This window comes from Myxine glutinosa, chromosome 1 (genome assembly GCF_964187855.1).
Source record: "Myxine glutinosa chromosome 1, kmMyxGlut1.1, whole genome shotgun sequence".
Classification (NCBI taxonomy): domain Eukaryota; kingdom Metazoa; phylum Chordata; class Myxini; order Myxiniformes; family Myxinidae; genus Myxine; species Myxine glutinosa.
The window spans coordinates 14,080,732-14,101,821 of NC_136261.1; the positions used below are offsets into that span (position 1 = coordinate 14,080,732).

General features: G+C 44.2%; 1 protein-coding gene across 1 annotated transcript in view; it reads right to left on the bottom strand.

Annotated features, from left to right (window-relative positions):
* LOC137421415 (uncharacterized) overlaps positions 1 to 18,132 on the bottom strand; it is a 33,302-nt gene extending 15,170 nt beyond the window's left edge. The window contains exons 1-3 of the mRNA XM_068107455.2: positions 17,991 to 18,132; positions 8,933 to 8,986; positions 4,199 to 4,252 (exon numbers count right to left, since the gene is read on the bottom strand). Coding sequence (XP_067963556.2) covers positions 4,199 to 4,252; positions 8,933 to 8,986; positions 17,991 to 18,060 — 178 coding nt within the window. The 5' untranslated portion in view covers positions 18,061 to 18,132. The remainder of the gene's footprint in view (positions 1 to 4,198; positions 4,253 to 8,932; positions 8,987 to 17,990) is intronic.
* Positions 18,133 to 21,090: the final 2,958 nt, after the last annotated feature.

Below are 21,090 nucleotides of genomic sequence, written 5' to 3' on the forward strand. Positions count from 1 at the left end.
TCTCCCGCCTCTGGAACAAACTCCCTCACTCCCTTCAATCCCACTCCTCCCTCCAGGTCTTTAAAACAGCTGTTCACCACCATCTCTTATCTTCCCCCATCCAAAACCTTGATCTTTTCTACCCCCGCTAATTCACCCCAGATCCACCTTGTTTGAAATTCCAACTTCTTTCCTGGAAGTCCTGGCAGTGTCCATATGTTTTATACCTCTCCCACCGCCCCCTTCCCACGCCCCCCCCCCCCCCAAAGCCCTCGCCCTCTCTCAGATCTCTCGATGTCTCCATGTCCCTCGGTCCCTGCTCTCAAATGTTGTGTTTGTGTCCTTCCCCCTCTCTCCCCATCTTGTCTACCGCTCCCGATGTTATTTGTTTTATGTGTCGGTTTGTCTTTCTGTGTGATTAATGTTCGCTCTTTCACGAGCCTCGACCTTGTATACAAAAAAAAAAAAAAAAAAAAAAAAAAAAATCTGTTCTGCACTCGTGGATATTAAATGCATACTCAATTAACTGGCACATTGCTGTGTGCATTTTGTCTTGGCGAGGTAGGCCGGCAGAGGTTCTCAAACTGTGGTCCACAAGCTCCATTCACATGGTCCGCAGAAAGGTTGCGGAACAATCGAGAATATCTGTATTTGGTGCTGCACTTGTTTTGTTTTTTGGACTTACAAAATGAATTGGTTCTTGACAAAAAAACAATAAAAAATGACATCCAAGAATATCTTGTTGCTCTCAAGAGATCATTTGAAGATTACTTTTCAGTAAAAACTGAACCAAACAACTGGATACGCAATCCTTTCGGGATTGAAATCAGTGACCTGTCCTCTGGTTTCTCCAAAAAGGAATGAGAGTAATTGGTGGAGCTTTATTGTGACAAACATTAATGTCAGAATTTAAAAGTCATTCCCTATTTCAGTTTTTGATTCAAAGAACTAGAGAATACTCAGAACTTGCAGACAAAGCAGTATGTTTTTCGTGCTATTTGCTACGACGTACCTGTGCAAGACAGGATTTTCATCACTTAGCGCCCTCAAATCCAAATACAGAAGCAGGATGAATGCTGAACCTGATGCAAGGTTAAAGCTGACAAGCATTACACCTGATTCCCAGAACTTTGCTACAAAAACAAACAAAAACAGGCACACCCATCACATAAGAAAGGTGAGACTGCGATACTAAAATACAAGTTGTGTGCTTTGATTTATATAACAAAAAAGGTTCATCAAGAGATCCGCCGAGACCCTCCACAATTTTCAAGTGGTCTCCGAAAAAAAAGAAAAAAAAAAGGTTGAGAACCACTGAGTTAGGGCATGATCAGCATTTTCACCCTATATTACCAGTTCAAATAATGAATATATGAGTGAGATGTCAAACTCGGAATGACTTAATTGTTTGTTAGATATAGAGTTAAGTGTGGTCGGATATGTTCTCACATGTCTGGAGCCAGGAGCAGAACCAGGTAATTGTGATGATGACAATTAATGGGTTATGTGACAGTTGGCCATTAAATATCCATTTTGTTATTTTTGGGACTTGAGAAGAAGAAGGATGGAGCCAACAGCATGGTTGTTTTGATAGGTACAGCCAGATTGGTGGAGGGAACCCATCAATTGCGCAACTGTAGGAACACGATTGGGCCCGAGGCGATGTTGTGGTAGCTTGCCCCGAGGTGTGGCCAATGCTGAGCTCTTATATAGCCAGAGCCGAAAGCATGTGACGCTTAAGCTCACACAATGCCGGGTCTTGTGCCGTACACATCACCCTTACTGTTGGCTCCAGCCTTCACACTGTTGGCTCACCGGATGTCACGCAGACCGTCCTACCTTTCACAAACATTGGCCCGGTGGACAAAATTATGTTGGGCCAACGTCAGTAGCCATCTTTGGGCTCACATTTTTGCTAACGCTGGTCAACATTAGGCCAACGTCTGTGTTATGGCAGCTGGGTATGGACCTGTGGCCATAACACACAAGGGCCTATGTGGTTATATTATGGGATGCAAAGAGGGTAGAGGTGTAGAAAAGCAAGGCGAAGTAGAAAATGGAGAGACAGGATACAGGAGAAAGAAGAAAAGGGAAATGATGTTAAAGTATGATTGAGACAGTTGAGAACATTAGCAATGGGCCATGAACTAAAAAAAAGATGTATATTTTAGGCCAACATGACATATTTGTGGAAAAATGTGTCTAGAAACTGCCTGCCCAAGTCACCAGTTTCCAAAAAAAACAAAAAAAACAACAACTAACATTCCCTCCTCTGTGGATGGTATCACTAGTTCAGTAGAAAGCCAACAATGATGGAACACCACTGCCCCTCCTCAAAGAACACCACTGCTCCCTCCTCACAGAGCCCATTTTATTTATTTCCTTCTTTTAAAAAGTACATATAATCGACGAAAGACGGTAGTCTCATCAGAGCTCTCTCCCTTGACATATCTCGTACCTTCGATACGGTCTGGCACCCCACCCTGCTCACCAAACTCTCCTCGTATGGTATCCATGGAAATCTCCACGCATGGCTTGCAGACTTCCTTTCTGGTCGCAGTCAACGTGTGGCCCTGAATGGAATTCTCTCTTCTCTCCTCCCTGTTCAGGCTGGAGTTCCCCAAGGTAGTGTTCTGGGCCCTGTGCTATTTCTGGTCTTCATCAATGATCTCTCCGACTCTCTGGAAAATCCTCTCTATCTCTTTGCTGATGACTCCACTCTCTGCCGCTCCATTCCTCATCCCTCAGATCGGCAGGCAGCAGCCTCTTCACTCTCTGCAGACCTGGACAAAATCACAGACTGGGCAATCAAGTGGAACATGTCTTTCAATCCTGACAAATCTGGCACTCTCACTTTGTCTCTCCGAAAAGACCGTCTGGACGACCCTCCCATCTACTTTCTGAACAATCCTCATGAAGAAGTTCTGTCACTCAAGCTTTTGGGTCTCAATATCTGCCACAATCTTTCCTGGGAAAACCACATTTCCAAAGCCAGTCGCCGACTGGGCATCCTCTGTCGTGCGATGTCCTTTCTGGGCACTTCTGAGCTACTCACCACATACAAAGCTTTCATCCACAGCTCAATGGAAGACTGCTCTCCCCTCTGGGCTGGTGCTCCTGCCTCACACCTAGCTCTGCTTCACGCAGTTGAAACCAAAGCTTTCAGGATCATTGGAATCTCCCACGATGAAGCTGATTCTGAGGGCCTTTCTCTCTCTCACCGCAGGCAGGTAGGTGGTCTTTCTGTCTTCTACCAACTCCTCTCTGGCCTGGCTCCCCAGCTCTGTCTGTGCTCTGTCCCACAAATATTCCTGCAGGTCGCACAAGATCTGCCAGCAACCCTCTTCTGGTGAAAATGCCAAAATCAAGACTCTGCTCACCTTCACTCCTTCATTCCTCTTTTCTCTCGCCTCTGGAACAAACTCCCACACTCTCTTCAATCCCTCTCCTCACTCCAGGTCTTTAAAACAGCTGTTCACCACCATCTCTTATTCTCTCCCATCCAAAACCTTGATCTTTTCTACCCCCGTTAAAACACCCCAAATCAGCCTCTTTGAATCCCCAGCTTCTTTCCTGGGGTTCCGAGAAGTGTTCATTTGCTTTATACCATGTATCTCTCCGTCCTCCCCCTTCCACAGATCTACTGGCATCCCTGTTCTCTTCTGTTGTGCTTGTTTGCTTCCCTCTCCCTACCCCTCTTGTCTCCTGCTCCCTTCATTACACGTTTTGTGTGTCTGTGCATGTTTTCATGTTCAATGTGTTCGCTCTTACATGAGCCTCGATTCTGTATATATTTTTTTTTAAAGAAAAAAAAAAAAAAAAAAGCCTTTGTAACTATGTGCAAAGTAATATTAAATAATCTCTGACCCCAATTCCTTAGTAGGCATGGGGAAGTGATTTAGGGCCACACAAAAAGTAAAACACAAAATAGATTTTGATTTCTTCAAAATGCCAACAGGAATAGTGCAGCATCGGGCAAGGCCAGCCAGGGTACCTGTGCTAGTAACATAATAAATGCGAATTTTTATTTATTTTTATTTTTACTGAATAACCATCCACTCATGTCTCCTCCAAATACCCCCACTCCATTTTCCTGGCAGAACATCATGATAAAAGCACAGCATGGAGTAGCAATGTTACCGTAGAATCTCTACAAAGTGATTCACAAAACATTAGGCAACAAAATTAATTTAAAGAGCGAGTCCAAAACTCTCATCACCTTTTTGATCCAAAGCTTCCAATGCTTCAGGTTCAACCTTTATAATTGGGAGATCTGCAAACACATCACATTAGAGACCAGGAATAAAGTTTGTGTACAGACAAAATTTAAAATTGGAAAGACAGACATTCCGACATTGAACAGTGTCCTCTGTTTCCCCAATAATTCAAGAATATCCACATTTTACCAAAAACAATATAAGCTGGATGGTTGCTGCACTACAAGCGTGCATTTAAAAATCACACTAATCCCCCTCTCCCCACACTCGGTTGGTATATTTTTGTTCCTTGGGATGCCCTGGGTGAGAAAAGATGTTAACATGAAATATATTGGGTTGGAATTGTACTTTAGACACCTTGTAGATCAGTACACCAGGATATAGCTTGCAATTGCACTTTAGACACCCTGTAGATCAGTACACCAGGATATGGCTTGGAATTGCACTTTAGGCAGTTACGATATAGCTTAGCTGCATCCTGTCTAATTTTGAATACACCGTTTGTTGATTGTTGCACAACATATCAACGGATATTCAAATGCCCGCTCAATGGTCTATCAAATGTGCATTTCTGATGAATATTCAGAGCTTCGCAACCACAATGACAAATAAACAAATCAAACAATTAATCAAATTTCTCAATCAAATTAACACGACTTATTCTGATTATTTATATGTAACCTTAAGCACTGTTTAATGCATTACATCTTAGAGGGAGCACAATTACATATGGTCAGGGTACAGCCCGTAGTACCCCGTGGGGGACCTCACTCCCTCTCGTCAAAACTCAAGGTGGGGAACCTGATCGAAGCAAGGGTGGAAATCACTCCATTTATGACGACGAAACGTCTGATGCCCCATGTGGAGATCGGTTTCTGAGGTTTGGGACATGGAATGTCGGTACAATGACAGGGAGATCAGGAGAAGTGGTGGAAGTATTGGTCAGAAGAAGAGTGGACATATGTTGTGTGCAGGAGACGAGATGGAAGGGAAGTGGTGTGAGAATGGTGAAGGGTAGGCAAGGACAGAAATACAAGTTTGTGTGGCAAAGGTGCCCGCAAGGCATGCATGGTGTTGGTGTCCTGTTTTCTGAGGAGTTTGTAGACAGTGTGGTGAGTGTGACTGGAGTGAGTGAAAGGTTGATGACAGTGAGAATGATGATTGGAAAGCTCTTGGTAAACGTCATCTCGGGATATGCCCCGCAGGTCGGTCGAAGCGATGAAGAGAAGGACAAGTTCTGGTGTGCTATAGAGAAGCTGATGGAAAACGTGAAAGATGAGGAAGTTGTTGTGGTAGGAGACCAAAATGTACATGTGGGAAGGAGTATGGACGGTTTTGAGGGAGTTCCTGGGGGTTACGGATATGGTGTGAGAAATGGAGAAGGTGAAAGGATTTTGGAGTTTGCTGATGGAGCTGATTTGTTGATTTGTAATACTCAGTTCCAGAAAGAGGAAAATAAGCTTGTTACGTACACGTCAGGTGGTTCGACGACAACCGCTGACTACCTGATGGTGCGTAGGCGAGATAGGGGCACCTCCAGGACACAAGGGGTGATTCCGGGGGAGTAGGCCGTTTTACAGCACCACTTGGTTGTCTGCGACATAAGGGTGAAAGGTGCGAGGAGAGCTCGGCAAGGTGCGAGGAGAGCTCGGGGTGAAGTACCAACCGAGAATGAAGGTGTGGAGGTTGAAAGAGGTGACAGTGAGGGAGGCATTAAAAGAGAGGCTGAATATGGCAGAGGATGATGTGGTTGAGCTTGAAAGTGGTTGGATGTCAATGAAAGATAGTCTGCTGGGAGCCGTTGGTGAGGTATGTGGATGGACAAAAGGACCACCGAGGCCCTCGGAAACATGTTGGTTGGATGATGAAGTTGGAAAGAAGATTGATGAGAAGAGGAAGAAGTTCAAGGAGTGGCAGGAGGCGAAGGGTACGGGGGCAGAAAAGGCAGAACATGAAAGTTATAAGGCTGCCAAGAAGGCTGCAAAGAAAGAGGTAGCAAAGGCGCAGGAGGCATGGAGGAAAATGATGGGAGGACGCTTGGATTCAGAAGAGGGTCAGAGAGCGGTATTCAGGATTGCAAAGCAGATAGCGAAAGAGAGGTGCGATGTGATGGGGGTGAGTTGCTTGAAGGATGAAGTGGGACAAATCGTTGTGGACCCAGATGGAATTAAAGGAAGATGGAAAAGATATATGGAAATGCTGTTGAATGCAGAGAATGAATGGGATGGCAACATCGAAAGTAACCCAGTTTTAGGACCGGCAGAGAAGATAACTGAGAAGGAAGTTGAGTAAGCGATAAAAGCAATGAAGAGTAGAAAAGCAGGAGAGCTGACGGGAGTTGTGGGAGATATGTTGAAGGCAGCAGCAAGTTGGGGTGTGAAGAGAATGGCAGAGATCTGTAATCTGGTGGTGAAAGAAGGCCGCATTCCAGTGGATTGGGAACCGAGTACCCACGTCCCTCTATACAAGGGGAAAGGTGACCCTCTGGACTGTGGCTCGTATCGAGCGATAAAGTTATTGGAGCATGGAATGAAGGTATTGGAAAGGGTGTTGGAGAGGAGGATAAGGAAGAAAGTAAAGATCAACCAAATGCAGTTTGGATTTACGCCAGGAAGAGGAACGACAGACGCACTTTTTAATTGTAAGGCAGTTGCAGGAGAAGTACATGGAGAAAAAGGAAGGAGTTTCTTGGGTTTGTTGATCTGGAGAAAGCATTCGATTGGGTTTCACGCGAAGTAGTGAAGGAATGGTTGATCAGAGTCGTGATGGCAATGTATGAAAGAGCGTGCACAGCTGTAAGGACGAAGGATGGGAACAGTGGTGAGTTTGAGGTGAAGGTGGGAGTGTATCAGGTGTCGGTACTAAGTCCACTACTATTTGTAGCTGTGATGGAGGTGCTGGCTCGGAATGTAAAGGAGGGTTTACCGTGGGAGTTGTTGTATGCAGATGATCTGGTGTTGATTGCGGAAAGTATGGATGGACTGAAGGAAAAGATGAACAAGTGGAAGGAATGTATGGAGACAAAAGGTCTGAAGGTGAATATCTGAAAAACGAAGTTGATGGCAAGTGGTAAAGCATGTGGTGAGGTGGAAAGAACTGGGAAGTGGCCGTGTGCTGTGTGCAGGAAGGGTGTCGGAGTGAACTCAATTCAATGTACAATGTGTGCTGAGTGGGTTCATCAAAAATGTCGTGGTCCGAGAGGGTCATTAACCAGTGTGGCAGCTACATTCAAGTGTAAGGTGTGCACAGAGGGAGCTGCAGATGGAGGAAATGTTGAGTTGGATCTTGGAGATGGCGTGAAGCTGGAAGGTGTGAAAACATTTTGCGACCTAGGAGACATGCTGAATGGAAACTCAGCAATCAGACTCGGCAACGGTTGCTTAAGTGAGATGTGCATGGAAGAAGTTTCGGGAACTGAGTGGTGTGCTGACGAGGACGGGAGTGTCGTTGAAGCTGGAGGGAAAGGTGTATGCTGCATGTGTGAGAAGTGTTATGATTTATGGGAGCGAAACGTGGGTAATGAACGTAGAGCAGCAACGAAGGCTGGAAAGGGTGGAAATGCAAATGGTTAGGTGGATGTGTGGAGTATCGTTGAGAGAGAGGAAGACAAATGATGGATTGCAAAAGATGATGGGAATAGAGCCTGTGATGGATGCTGTGAAGAGAAGCAGGTTGAGATGGTTTGGTCATGTGTTGAGGAAGGATGAAAGTGACTGGTTGAGAAGAGTGATGGAAATGAATGTAGAAGGAAGTGGAGGACGGGGAAGACCGAGAAAGACTTGGCTAAAGATGGTGGAAGAAGAAATGCGGGCAAGGGGGTTAACAAGGAGAGATGCAGAAAATAGGGCAAAATGGAGAAGATTGTCATGGGGACCGCAAGGCTAACCCTGCTCGAGCAGAACACCTGTTGTGTTGTTGTTGTATCTTAGAGGGATCACTTGGTTGAGTTTTGAGACCAAACTTGATAGCTTGTAATGATTTTTCAGTGCACACAGCCAAGGTATTAAGATTACTTTATCGCACAATTTATCCACATCATGGCTCCTCGCAAATGACTTTGCAGGCTACGGGCTATGGGGGTTCAGAGTAAGCCTACTACACTCTAACCTTGCACGAGTGATATTTTATTGTTCACCAGTAAAGGTACCCAGCATTGCTGGGCAACGCAGGGTCCCTCCGTCATCCTAACCCGTCGCCTTGCTCCTCCCACCCCATCCCTCCTCCGAAGTCCCACCTCACCCTTTCCCCTCCCTGCAAACTCCCACTCCCTTCCCTCCCTCTCCTTTTTCCCCCCTCTTTATCCCCCTTTCTTCCTCTTCCAGACTAACCAGAAGGCTAATTGTGGTGATTTTGAGATGAACATTCATTCAGAGAAAACTGCCGAATTAATGAATCCCTTCATCCCACCCCCTTTCCACTCCCCAAATCATTTTCATTATAATATATACATTTGAAAAATAGTGTTGAATAACAACCGACTCACAACCTCCCCCAAAGCTACTTTGAGCAAACTTATTGAAGTGCAAATGGCCATGCAAACTGCTTGCCCTCCTTCCCTCCTCCAAATCATGAAATATTCCCACTCCATCTCCCCAATAAAATATCATGGCAAAAGCACAGCCTTGAGTAGCAATGCTATGAATCCATTCAGCAATACCATGAAATCTCCACTAAGCGATTCACAAAACAAAAGGCAACAAAATATATTTAAAGAGCGAGTGCAAAACTCTCATCACCTTTTCGATCCAAAGCTTCCAATGCTTCAGGTTCAACCTTTATAACGTGAAGATCTGCAAACACATCTCATTAGAGACGAAGAATAACGTTTGTGTGCAGACAAAATCAAAAACTGTAAAAGCAGACATTACCACATTAAACAACACTCTCTTCGCTCTCCAATTGTATTTTGTTGCTGCACACAAAGTCAAGGCTCGTGAAAGAGCGAAAGCGTAACAGAACAAAAGGAACAGTAGAAAGGGAAAGGATGGGGGGAGGGGCAGATACACCAATGGCAGCGTTGAAGGATAAAATCGAGAAAAACTTGGACAAACAGGAACGTCACTCGGTGGAGCGCACAGTCTCGTCTCGTGCGCTCATTCTGAGCAAAACTACCATCGTAAACTGAATACGCTATTATTATGGCCCATATATCCATATGCACCCTATTATGTCACATACACTGCCATTATCCAGACTTTTATCGATTATTAGGATATTTATCGACCATTTTATGCACATTTAAACGAAATTGCATCAATGAAGATGAACATGAAAAATACAATTCAAGCTATTATTCCTTATGGGTCGTCCGTCGATCATGTGTATGAAGTGTCGCCTCGATCTGTCAAGCAGTTATCGAGAAGATTTTTTTACATTATTTTCAATCCAATATGGCCACCAGACCACATGAACCACAATGTCATGAAGTTAATCTTCACTCACATTGGGCCACAGATCAGATTCAGGACAAGGATGTTGATTCAATCAATTATGGCTGGAATACCACGTCACCGATAATGTCAACGTTATCACTCATCTACCCCGTGAAGAGTTGATGACATATGGCAAGCTTCAATCTCTTTCTTTGAGCAGATTCAGAAAAGTTGTCCATTCTTGTCCTTCAATCCAATATGGCTGCCATACCATGTGACCAATGACATCAGAGTTATCAACAAGTAAGCTTTAATGGGGGCTCCCTCCTATTTTTAAAGTTTTGTATTGATCCGACAGTTGGCTTAGCTTAGCGGCTTAGCCTGGCGTTGGCTTAGCGGCTAGGATGCCAGCTTACGATCCTAGGATCTTGGGTTCGAATCCCGGTCGATCACTGAATTAACGCCAGGGGGGTTGACTCAGCCTGTCATCCTTCCGAGGTCGGCAAATTGAGTACCAGTTCACTGGTAATTCCCTGTTTATCGTAAAAGGCGACAAACAGGGTTGGCGGCAGGAAGGGCATCCGGCCGTAAAACATTGCTTCAAAAAGTGGACCGAAAAACAACAACAACCACGGTGCCCGAAAAAGGCCAACCCCCGCTTGCGGGGAAAAATGGCCTCTAAAGGTGGGGACAGGCAGTTGCAAAGAAAACAATTTTTAAAGCAAAAATACATCTACATAGACAATAGTGTGGCAACCCCTTCGGAGTGAGACTAATAAGGGATGTTGGGAGGAAAGAGGGATCGAGGAGGATGGATAAACTGGGAATTTGAAAGGATATGGGCTTGTGGGTGGGAGGATTAGCAGGGATAGAAGGTATCATGGTTTGATGTGGGGGGTGATCCAAAATGGTGGTAAACAGCTGATCTGAAAACGCCAGTTAGTCAATTAGTAACTGAACACACACCGAGTTTCCTCCCTTTCAGTTTAGTGTTAAACAGTAGTAGCGACTGTTTTAAAAGGTAATCACACGAGTTTGTGGTTCATAATACTTTTACTTCTGGTAAGGGGTGCTCCCACGAAAAGGGCAACATAAGCTATTTATTCACGTTAACACGGTGTTTGTCAAAGGAGAAAACCCCTTGGGGGAGAGGGATATTATTAGTATTAATATTATTTTGTAATAACATTCATAATATACTGTTATTATTGTTATTACCTCCGCTACCAAAGGTGGATGGAGGTTGTTTTCACCCCTGTCTGTCTGTCCGTTTGTCTGTCCGCTTGTGAACAAATATCTCCAAAAGTTGTGGACGGATTCGGACGAAATTTGGCAGGGACGTAGCGTATGTGACAAGAACGAAACGATTAGATTTTGGTGAAGATCCGGATTCGGATTCGGCTACTAGAATTTTTTTTAAAGTGATTCTTCACCATTGGGAGATAGGGCCAAAAACGATACAAAGCAGGATATCTCAAAAAGTTGTGGACGGATGATTTTGATTAAATGTGATTCTGTATTGTGATTTTCTGGTCTACTCTGGGATGCAAAACGTAAACTGTTCATCTGGTGGAGGTATGCTCTCTACTGAGTGCCGTTCCAGTTACTTTTGTTATTAGAAGCGGGCCAGGAAAAACACCATGATTAGCTATCTTGACATGGATATACATGGATACATGGACGGTGGATACATGGATACATGGTGGATACATGGACGGTGGATACATGGATACATGGTGGATACATGGACGGTGGATACATGGATACATGGTGGATACATGGATGGATACATGGATGGTGGATACATGGATACATGGATGGACACATGGATGGTGGATACATGGATACATGGATGGATACATGGATGGTGGATACATGGACGGTGGATACATGGATACATGGTGGATACATGGATGGTGGATACATGGATACATGGTGGATACATGGATGGATACATGGATGGTGGATACATGGATGGATACATGGATACATGGATGGATACATGGTGGATACATGGATACATGATGGATACATGGATGGTGGATACATGGATACATGGATGGATACATGGATACATGGTGGATACATGGATGGAGGATACATGGATACATGATGGATACATGGATGGTGGATACATGGATACATGGAGGATACATGGATACATGGTGGATACATGGATGGAGGATACATGGATACATGGATACATGGATGGATACATGGATACATGGTGGATACATGGATACATGGTGGATACATGGATACATGGTGGATACATGGATGGTGGATAGATGGATACATGGATGGATACATGATGGATACATGGATGGTGGATACATGGATACATGGTGGATACATGGATGGTGGATACATGGATACATGGTGGATACATGGATACATGGTGGATACATGGATGGATACATGGTGGATACATGGATGGTGGATACATGGATACATGGATGGATACATGGATACATGGATGGATACATGGATGGTGGATACATGGATACATGATGGATACATGGATGGTGGATACATGGATACATGGTGGATACATGGATACATGGTGGATACATGGATGGAGGATACATGGATGGATACATGGATGGTGGATACAGGGATACATGGATGGATACATGGATACATGGATGGATACATGGATGGTGGATACATGGATACATGATGGATACATGGATGGTGGATACATGGATACATGATGGATACATGGATGGTGGATACATGGATACATGGTGGATACATGGATGGAGGATACATGGATGGATACATGGATACATGGATACATGGTGGATACATGGATACATGGTGGATACATGGATACATGGTGGATACATGGATGGTGGATACATGGATACATGGTGGATACATGGATACATGGTGGATACATGGATGGATACATGATGGATACATGGATGGTGGATACATGGATACATGGTGGATACATGGATGGATACATGGTGGATACATGGATGGATACATGATGGATACATGGTCGATACATGGATGGATACATGGTGGAAACATGGATGGATACATGGATGTGATACATGGATGGATACATGGATGGTGGATACATGGATGGTGGATACATGGATGGTGGATACATGGATGGTGGCTACATGGATGGTGGCTACATGGATGGTGGATACATGGATACATGGTGGATACATGGATGGTGGATACATGAATACATGGTGGATACGTGGATGGGTACATGGATGGGAACATGGATGGTTACATGGATGGTTACATGGATATACAGTATACACCTCGACATGGAATTCGTCCAATGCACAAAACCCCATTGGGGAAGGGGGGACTTAAATCACTACAACCTCCATCGTGTGACCCTAAGTTCACCTGTGAAGTTTGGTTGGGATTGGATCGGTAATGACGGAATGTATCGTGGCCAGACAGACACAAAATTGCGTATTTTAGTATAAAGACTAGGGCATGCCCGTACTATATATATATCTAAAATTATATCCCCCCCCTCTATTTACATGAAATGGTTTGGTCCATGAAATGTTTTGGTCCATTCGCAACGCCAAAGCGAACGGCGAACGCTTTACATGAAATGGTTTGGTCCATGAAATGTTTTGGTCCATTCGCAACGCCAAAGCGAACGGCGAACGGCTTGCGAGTACAGTGACAATCCCCCCCCCCCCCCCTCTATTTACATGAAATGGTTTTAATTAGTTTTAAAACATAGTTTAACGCCAACATATGGCATGCCCGTACCCGTACTATCCGTAATGGCGCACGCTCTCACAGGAGCTCCGGAAGGTCGCATATCGCAGGAAAGCGAAAGAATCGCAAATTAGTTTTAATTAGTTTTAAAACATCGTTTAACGCCAACATAGCGCCAACATAGTTTGCCGACGGGAAATAAATGAATACGCTCTCAAATGTGCCATCCGAGGCAGAGTCTGTTCGCCACGTTCGGCACACGTGATAGCTCGCTGCTCTCTGATTGGTTGAATCGTTTTTTGGACATAGCTCGGTAACTACTTCTGCGATTAATTTAAAACCTTGAAAAGGCACATCCTCGGGTCCCCAGCAATATACCTGGCAAGTTTAAAGTATATCGGACCCGTGGTTGTCGAGAAACAGCGGTCACAGACAAACACACACACAGACACACACACACACACACACACAGAGATTGCTGGAATTATAGATAGACTAGGGCATGCCCGTACTATATCTATATCTAAAATTATATCCCCCCCCCCCTCTATTTACATGAAATGGTTTGGTCCAAAGCGAACGGCTTGCGAGTACGGTGACAATCCCCCCCCCTCTATTTACATGAAATGGTTTGGTCCAAAGCGAACGGCTTGCGAGTGCGGTGACAATCCCCCCCCTCTATTTACATGAAATGGTTTGGTCCAAAGCGAACGGCTTGCGGAGTTTGGTAAAGAAATCGCCATCGCGTGCACAAAGGCGCAGGAAAGCGAAAGAATCGCAAATTAGTTTTAATTAGTTTTAAAACATAGTTTAACGCCCGAGCGAGTTTAACGCAATCGCAAATTGCATCGCAAAGCGAAAGAATCGCAAATTAGTTTTAATTAGTTTTAAAACATAGTTTAACGCCAACATAGCGCCAACATAGTTTGCCGACGGGAAATAAATGAATACGCTCTCAAATGTGCCATCCGAGGCAGAGTCTGTTCGCCACGTTCGGCACACGTGATAGCTCGCTGCTCTCTGATTGGTTGAATCGTTTTTTGGACATAGCTCGGTAATTACTTCTGCGATTAATTTCAAACCTTGAAAAGGCACATCCTCGGGTCCCCAGCAATATACCTGGCAAGTTTCAAGTATATCGGACCCGTGGTTGTCGAGAAACAGCGGTCACAGACAAACACACACACACACACACACACACACACACACAGAGATTACTGGAATTATAGATAGACTAGGGCATGCCCGTACTATATATATATCTAAAATTATATCCCCCCCCTCTATTTACATGAAATGGTTTGGTCCATGAAATGTTTTGGTCCATTCGCAACGCCAAAGCGAACGGTGAACGCTTTACATGAAATGGTTTGGTCCATGAAATGTTTTGGTCCATTCGCAACGCCAAAGCGAACGGTGAACGCTTTACATGAAATGGTTTGGTCCATGAAATGTTTTGGTCCATTCGCAACGCCAAAGCGAACGGCGAACGGCTTGCGAGTACAGTGACAATCCCCCCCCCCCCCTCTATTTACATGAAATGGTTTTAATTAGTTTTAAAACATAGTTTAACGCCAACATATGGCATGCCCGTACCCGTACTATCCGTAATGGCGCACGCTCTCACAGGAGCTCCGGAAGGTCGCATATCGCAGGAAAGCGAAAGAATCGCAAATTAGTTTTAATTAGTTTTAAAACATCGTTTAACGCCAACATAGCGCCAACATAGTTTGCCGACGGGAAATAAATGAATACGCTCTCAAATGTGCCATCCGAGGCAGAGTCTGTTCGCCACGTTCGGCACACGTGATAGCTCGCTGCTCTCTGATTGGTTGAATCGTTTTTTGGACATAGCTTGGTAATTACTTCTGCGATTAATTTCAAACCTTGAAAAGGCACATCCTCGGGTCCCCAGCAATATACCTGGCAAGTTTAAAGTATATCGGACCCGTGGTTGTCGAGAAACAGCGGTCACAGACAAACACACACACACAGACACACACACACACACACACAGACACACACACAGAGATTGCTGGAATTATAGATAGACTAGGGCATGCCCGTACTATATATATATCGAAAATTATATCCCCCCCCTCTATTTACATGAAATGGTTTGGTCCATGAAATGTTTTGGTCCATTCGCAACGCCAAAGCGAACGGCGAACGGCTTGCGAGTACAGTGACAATCCCCCCCGCCCCCCCTCTATTTACATGAAATGGTTTTAATTAGTTTTAAAACATAGTTTAACGCCAACATATGGCATGCCCGTACCCGTACTATCCGTAATGGCGCACGCTCTCACAGGAGCTCCGGAAGGTCGCATATCGCAGGAAAGCGAAAGAATCGCAAATTAGTTTTAATTAGTTTTAAAACATCGTTTAACGCCAACATAGCGCCAACATAGTTTGCCGACGGGAAATAAATGAATACGCTCTCAAATGTGCCATCCGAGGCAGAGTCTGTTCGCCACGTTCGGCACACGTGATAGCTCGCTGCTCTCTGATTGGTTGAATCGTTTTTTGGACATAGCTCGGTAACTACTTCTGCGATTAATTTCAAACCTTGAAAAGGCACATCCTCGGGTCCCCAGCAATATACCTGGCAAGTTTCAAGTATATCGGACCCGTGGTTGTCGAGAAACAGCGGTCACAGACAAACACACACACACACAGACACACACACACACACACACACACAGAGATTGCTGGAATTATAGATAGACTAGGGCATGCCCGTACTATATATAAGCTAGGACGTGCCCGTACGTGGGTGCCCGTTCCTTGCCAAAAAAAAAAAAAAAAAAAATTTGTGTAGGGGTGTGTGTGTGTAAACATCCTAGGGCGTGCCCGTACGTGGGTGCAAAAAAACATGCGTGCAAACAACAACAACAAAAAAAAAACTTTGAAACCACGTGGCAGTAACGACCACAGAACCCCCCCCCCCCTCTATTTACATGAATGGTTTGGTCCATTCGCAACGACCACAGAACCCCCCCCCCTCTATTTACATGCAATGGTTTGGTCCATTCGCAACGCCAAAGCGAACGGCGAACGGCTAAATCGCCATAGCTCGGTAAGTACTTGTCCGATTAATATGAAACCTTGAAAAGGCACATCCTCGGGTCCCCAGCAATATACCTGGCAAGTTTCAAGTATATCGGACCCGTGGTTGTCGAGAAACAGCGGTCACAGACAAACATACACACATACACACATACACACATACACACATACACACATACACACATACACACAGAGATTAATGGAATTATAGATAGATAATGGATTGACAAAGCGAAAAGAGGGTTGGGGTGTGGGACGGGAAGGATGAGGGGAGGAGGGAGTTACAAGGGAAAGGGATTTGGGACTTCCGGAGAACAGAAAATCGGAGTAAATGAACTATGACGTAACCGAGGGAGAAGGAAATACGAACATGTGCGTACGTAATAAATGAATACGAGGCTTTAGCCAGGCAGGGAATATGACAAAGGGAAACAAGAATCGTAATTTAATTATAAAGAAGAAGAAGAAGAATCCGAATCTCAAAACGTAATTTAATGGGAAACCTTGGCTGAGGAAACCAACTGAGGGAAGGTGAGACGGTTCATGGGTCGTGGAAGGGAAAATGTAAAAGAACCTTCAAGGTACAGCCAGCTACCTGTAACGTTCACCTGTTCTGTCGACATTGTCACATTACTAACACAATTCCCCGATCATGTTTTCCACAGCGAAAGTAGAATGATTTAGCCGATAAAACCTTGTGAGGTGAGGTACCGTACCTGGTGGATACATGGATGGTGGATACATGAATACATGGTGGATACATGGATGGATACATGGATGGTGGATACATGGATACATGGTGGATACATGGATACATGGATGGATACATGGATGGTGGATACATGGATACATGGTGGATACATGGATACATGGTGGATACATGGATGGATACATGGATGGTGGATACATGGATACATGGTGGATACATGGATACATGGTGGATACATGGATGGATACATGATGGATACATGGATGGTGGATACATGGATACATGGTGGATACATGGATGGATACATGGATGGTGGATACATGGATACATGGTGGATACATGGATGGTGGATACATGGATACATGGTGGATACATGGATGGATACATGGATGGTGGATACATGGATACATGATGGATACATGGATGGTGGATACATGGATACATGGTGGATACATGGATACATGGATGGATACATGATGGATACATGGTCGATACATGGATGGATACATGGTGGATACATGGATGTGATACATGGATGGATACATGGATGGTGGATAAATGGATGGTGGATACATGGATGGTGGATACATGGATGGTGGATACATGGATGGTGGCTACATGGATGGTGGATACATGGATACATGGTGGATACGTGGATGGGTACATGGATGGGAACATGGATGGTTACATGGATATACAGTATACACCTCGACATGGAATTCGTCCAATGCACAAAACCCCATTGGGGAAGGGGGGACTTAAATCACTACAACCTCCATCGTGTGACCCTAAGTGACCTCCATCGTGTGACCTGGCGAGGTCGATCCGAACACAAAGGAAGGTTGTAATCTCATTGGTCCTTGAACGAAGGACGCGTCACGTCAACCCAACATTACCACGTGGTGAAAACATCACCATGGTTTTTGAACTTGTCCTCACCTGAATAATCGGAAGGTGCACTTTGTAGTCCACAGGTATCGGGTTCACCTGCGGCTGCGACAACCTCCATCTCTCTCTGAGGACTCGGTGTCTCGGTGAGGATTTTTACTGAAAACCACGTGATAAAAACCCGCCGGACACGATCAGCACAAATTCGAGGTTTCGCGGAAGCAGATTCGTCACGATCAAAAACGAAACAGGTATCTTCACTTTTTCACCCACAATTCCTCGTTTGGTGTTCTCTTTACGGTTAAAATGGCTCGTTTGAGATGTTAGAGGGTTCAGTTCGAGCACCTGTCGTGTCGTAATAACACCAGGTGGGTTGACTCAGTCTGGTATCTTTCCGGGGTGGGTAAAATGAGTACCAGATCACAGGTAACAGGGGCACTGCATCAGCGGCACAGAAAATAAACCGCGCTTTCAGATAACGATGCAACCAGCAGCGATAAGTTAAACATGAAACAACAACAACAACAATTCAAACGTTTCGCGGAAACTATAGACTCCAGGAATAATAACAACGCTGACATTCAGTGAGGACTACAATAGAAAATGAGTGAGGACTACAATATATATGAGTGAGGGCTACAATATATATGAGTGAGGACCTACAATATATATGAGTGAGGGCTACAATATATATGAGTGAGGACTACAATATATATGAGTGAGGGCTACAATATATATGAGTGAGGGCTACAATATATATGAGTGAGGGCTACAATATATATGAGTGAGGGCTACAATATATATGAGTGAGGGCTACAATATATATGAGTGAGGACTACAATATATATGAGTGAGGGCTACAATATATATGAGTGAGGACTACAATATATATGAGTGAGGACTACAATATATATGAGTGAGGGCTACAATATATATGAGTGAGGACTACAATATATATGAGTGAGGACTACAATATATATGAGTGAGGGCTACAATATATATGAGTGAGGGCTACAATATATATGAGTGAGGGCTACAATATATATGAGTGAGGACTACAATATATATGAGTGAGGGCTACAATATATATGAGTGAGGACTACAATATATATGAGTGAGGACTACAATATATATGAGTGAGGACTACAATATATATGAGTGTGGACTACAATATATATGAGTGAGGACTACAATATATATGAGTGAGGACTACAATATATATGAGTGAGGGCTACAATATATATGAGTGAGGACTACAATATATATGAGTGAGGACTACAATATATATGAGTGAGGACTACAATATATATGAGTGAGGACTACAATATATATGAGTGAGGACTACAATATATATGAGTGAGGACTACAATATATATGAGTGAGGACTACAATATATATGAGTGAGGGCTACAATATATATGAGTAAGGGCTACAATATATATGAGTGAGGGCTACAATATATATGAGTGAGGACTACAATATATATGAGTGAGGACTACAATATATATGTGAGGGCTACAATATATATGAGTGAGGGCTACAATATATATGAGTGAGGACTGCAATATATATGAGTGAGGACTGCAATATATATGAGTGAGGACTACAATATATATGAGTGAGGACTACAATATATATGAGTGAGGACTACAATATATATGAGTGAGGACTACAATATATATGAGTGAGGACTGCAATATATATGAGTGAGGACTGCAATATATATGAGTGAGGACTACAATATATATGAGTGAGGACTACAATATATATGAGTGAGGACGACAATATATATGAGTGAGGACGACAATATATATGAGTGAGGACTACAATATATATGAGTGAGGACTACAATATATATGAGTGAGGGCTACAATATATATGAGTGAGGGCTACAATATATATGAGTGAGGACGACAATATATATGAGTGAGGACTACAATATATATGAGTGAGGACTACAATATATATGAATGAGGGCTACAATATATATGAGTGAGGGCTACAATATGTATGAGTGAGGGCTACAATATATATATGAGTGAGGACTACAATATATATGAGTGAGGGCTTTTTTTTTTTTTTTTTTTTTTTTTGTTGTATACAAGATCGAGGCTCGTGAAAGAGCGAACATTAATCACACAGAAAGACAAACCGACACATAAAACATATAACATCGGGAGCGGTAGACAAGATGGGGAGAGAGGGGGAAGGACACAAACACAACATTTGAGAGCAGGGACCGAGAGACATGGAGACATCGAGAGATCTGAGAGAGGGCGAGGGCTTTGGGGGGGGGGGGCATGGGAAGGGGGCGGTGGGAGAGGTATAAAACATATGGACACTGCCAGGACTTCCAGGAAAGAAGTTGGAATTTCAAACAAGGTGGATCTGGGGTGAATTAGCGGGGGTAGAAAAGATCAAGGTTTTGGATGGGGGAAGATAAGAGATGGTGGTGAACAGCTGTTTTAAAGACCTGGAGGGAGGAGTGGGATTGAAGGGAGTGAGGGAGTTTGTTCCAGAGGCGGGAGAAAAGAGGAATGAAAGAGTGAAGGTGAGCAGAGAGCCGAGATTTCGGCAGTTTAACCATCAGAGGGTTGCTGGCAGATCTTGTGCGACCTGTAGGAATATTTGGGGGACAGAGCACAGAGAGAGCTGGGGGTGCAAGGCCGGAGAGGAGTCGGTAGAAGACAGAAAGACCACCTACCTGCCTGCGGTGAGTGAGTGAAAGGCCCTCAGAGATAGCTTCATCGCGGGAGATTCCAATAATTCTGAAAGCTTTGGTTTCAACAGCGTGAAGCCGAGCTAGGTGTGAGGCAGGAGCACCGGCCCATAGGGGAGAACAGTATTCCATTGAGCTGCGGATGAAAGCCTTGTATGTGGTGAGGAGCTCAGGTGTGCCGAGGAAGGACTTCGCACGATGGAGGATGCCCAGTCGGCGACTGGCTTTGGAGGCCAGCTTGGAAATGTGGTTTTCCCAAGAAAGATCATGGCAGATAGTGAGACCCAAAATCTTGAGCGACAGAACTTCTTGGAGAGGATTGTTGAGAAAGTAGATGGGAGGGTGTCATGTATGCAGTGCAAATGTTCACCGTTGTATCCCTACACCGGGACCGGGTTGTATCCCTACGCCAGAGCTCGGATGGCGCTGCTG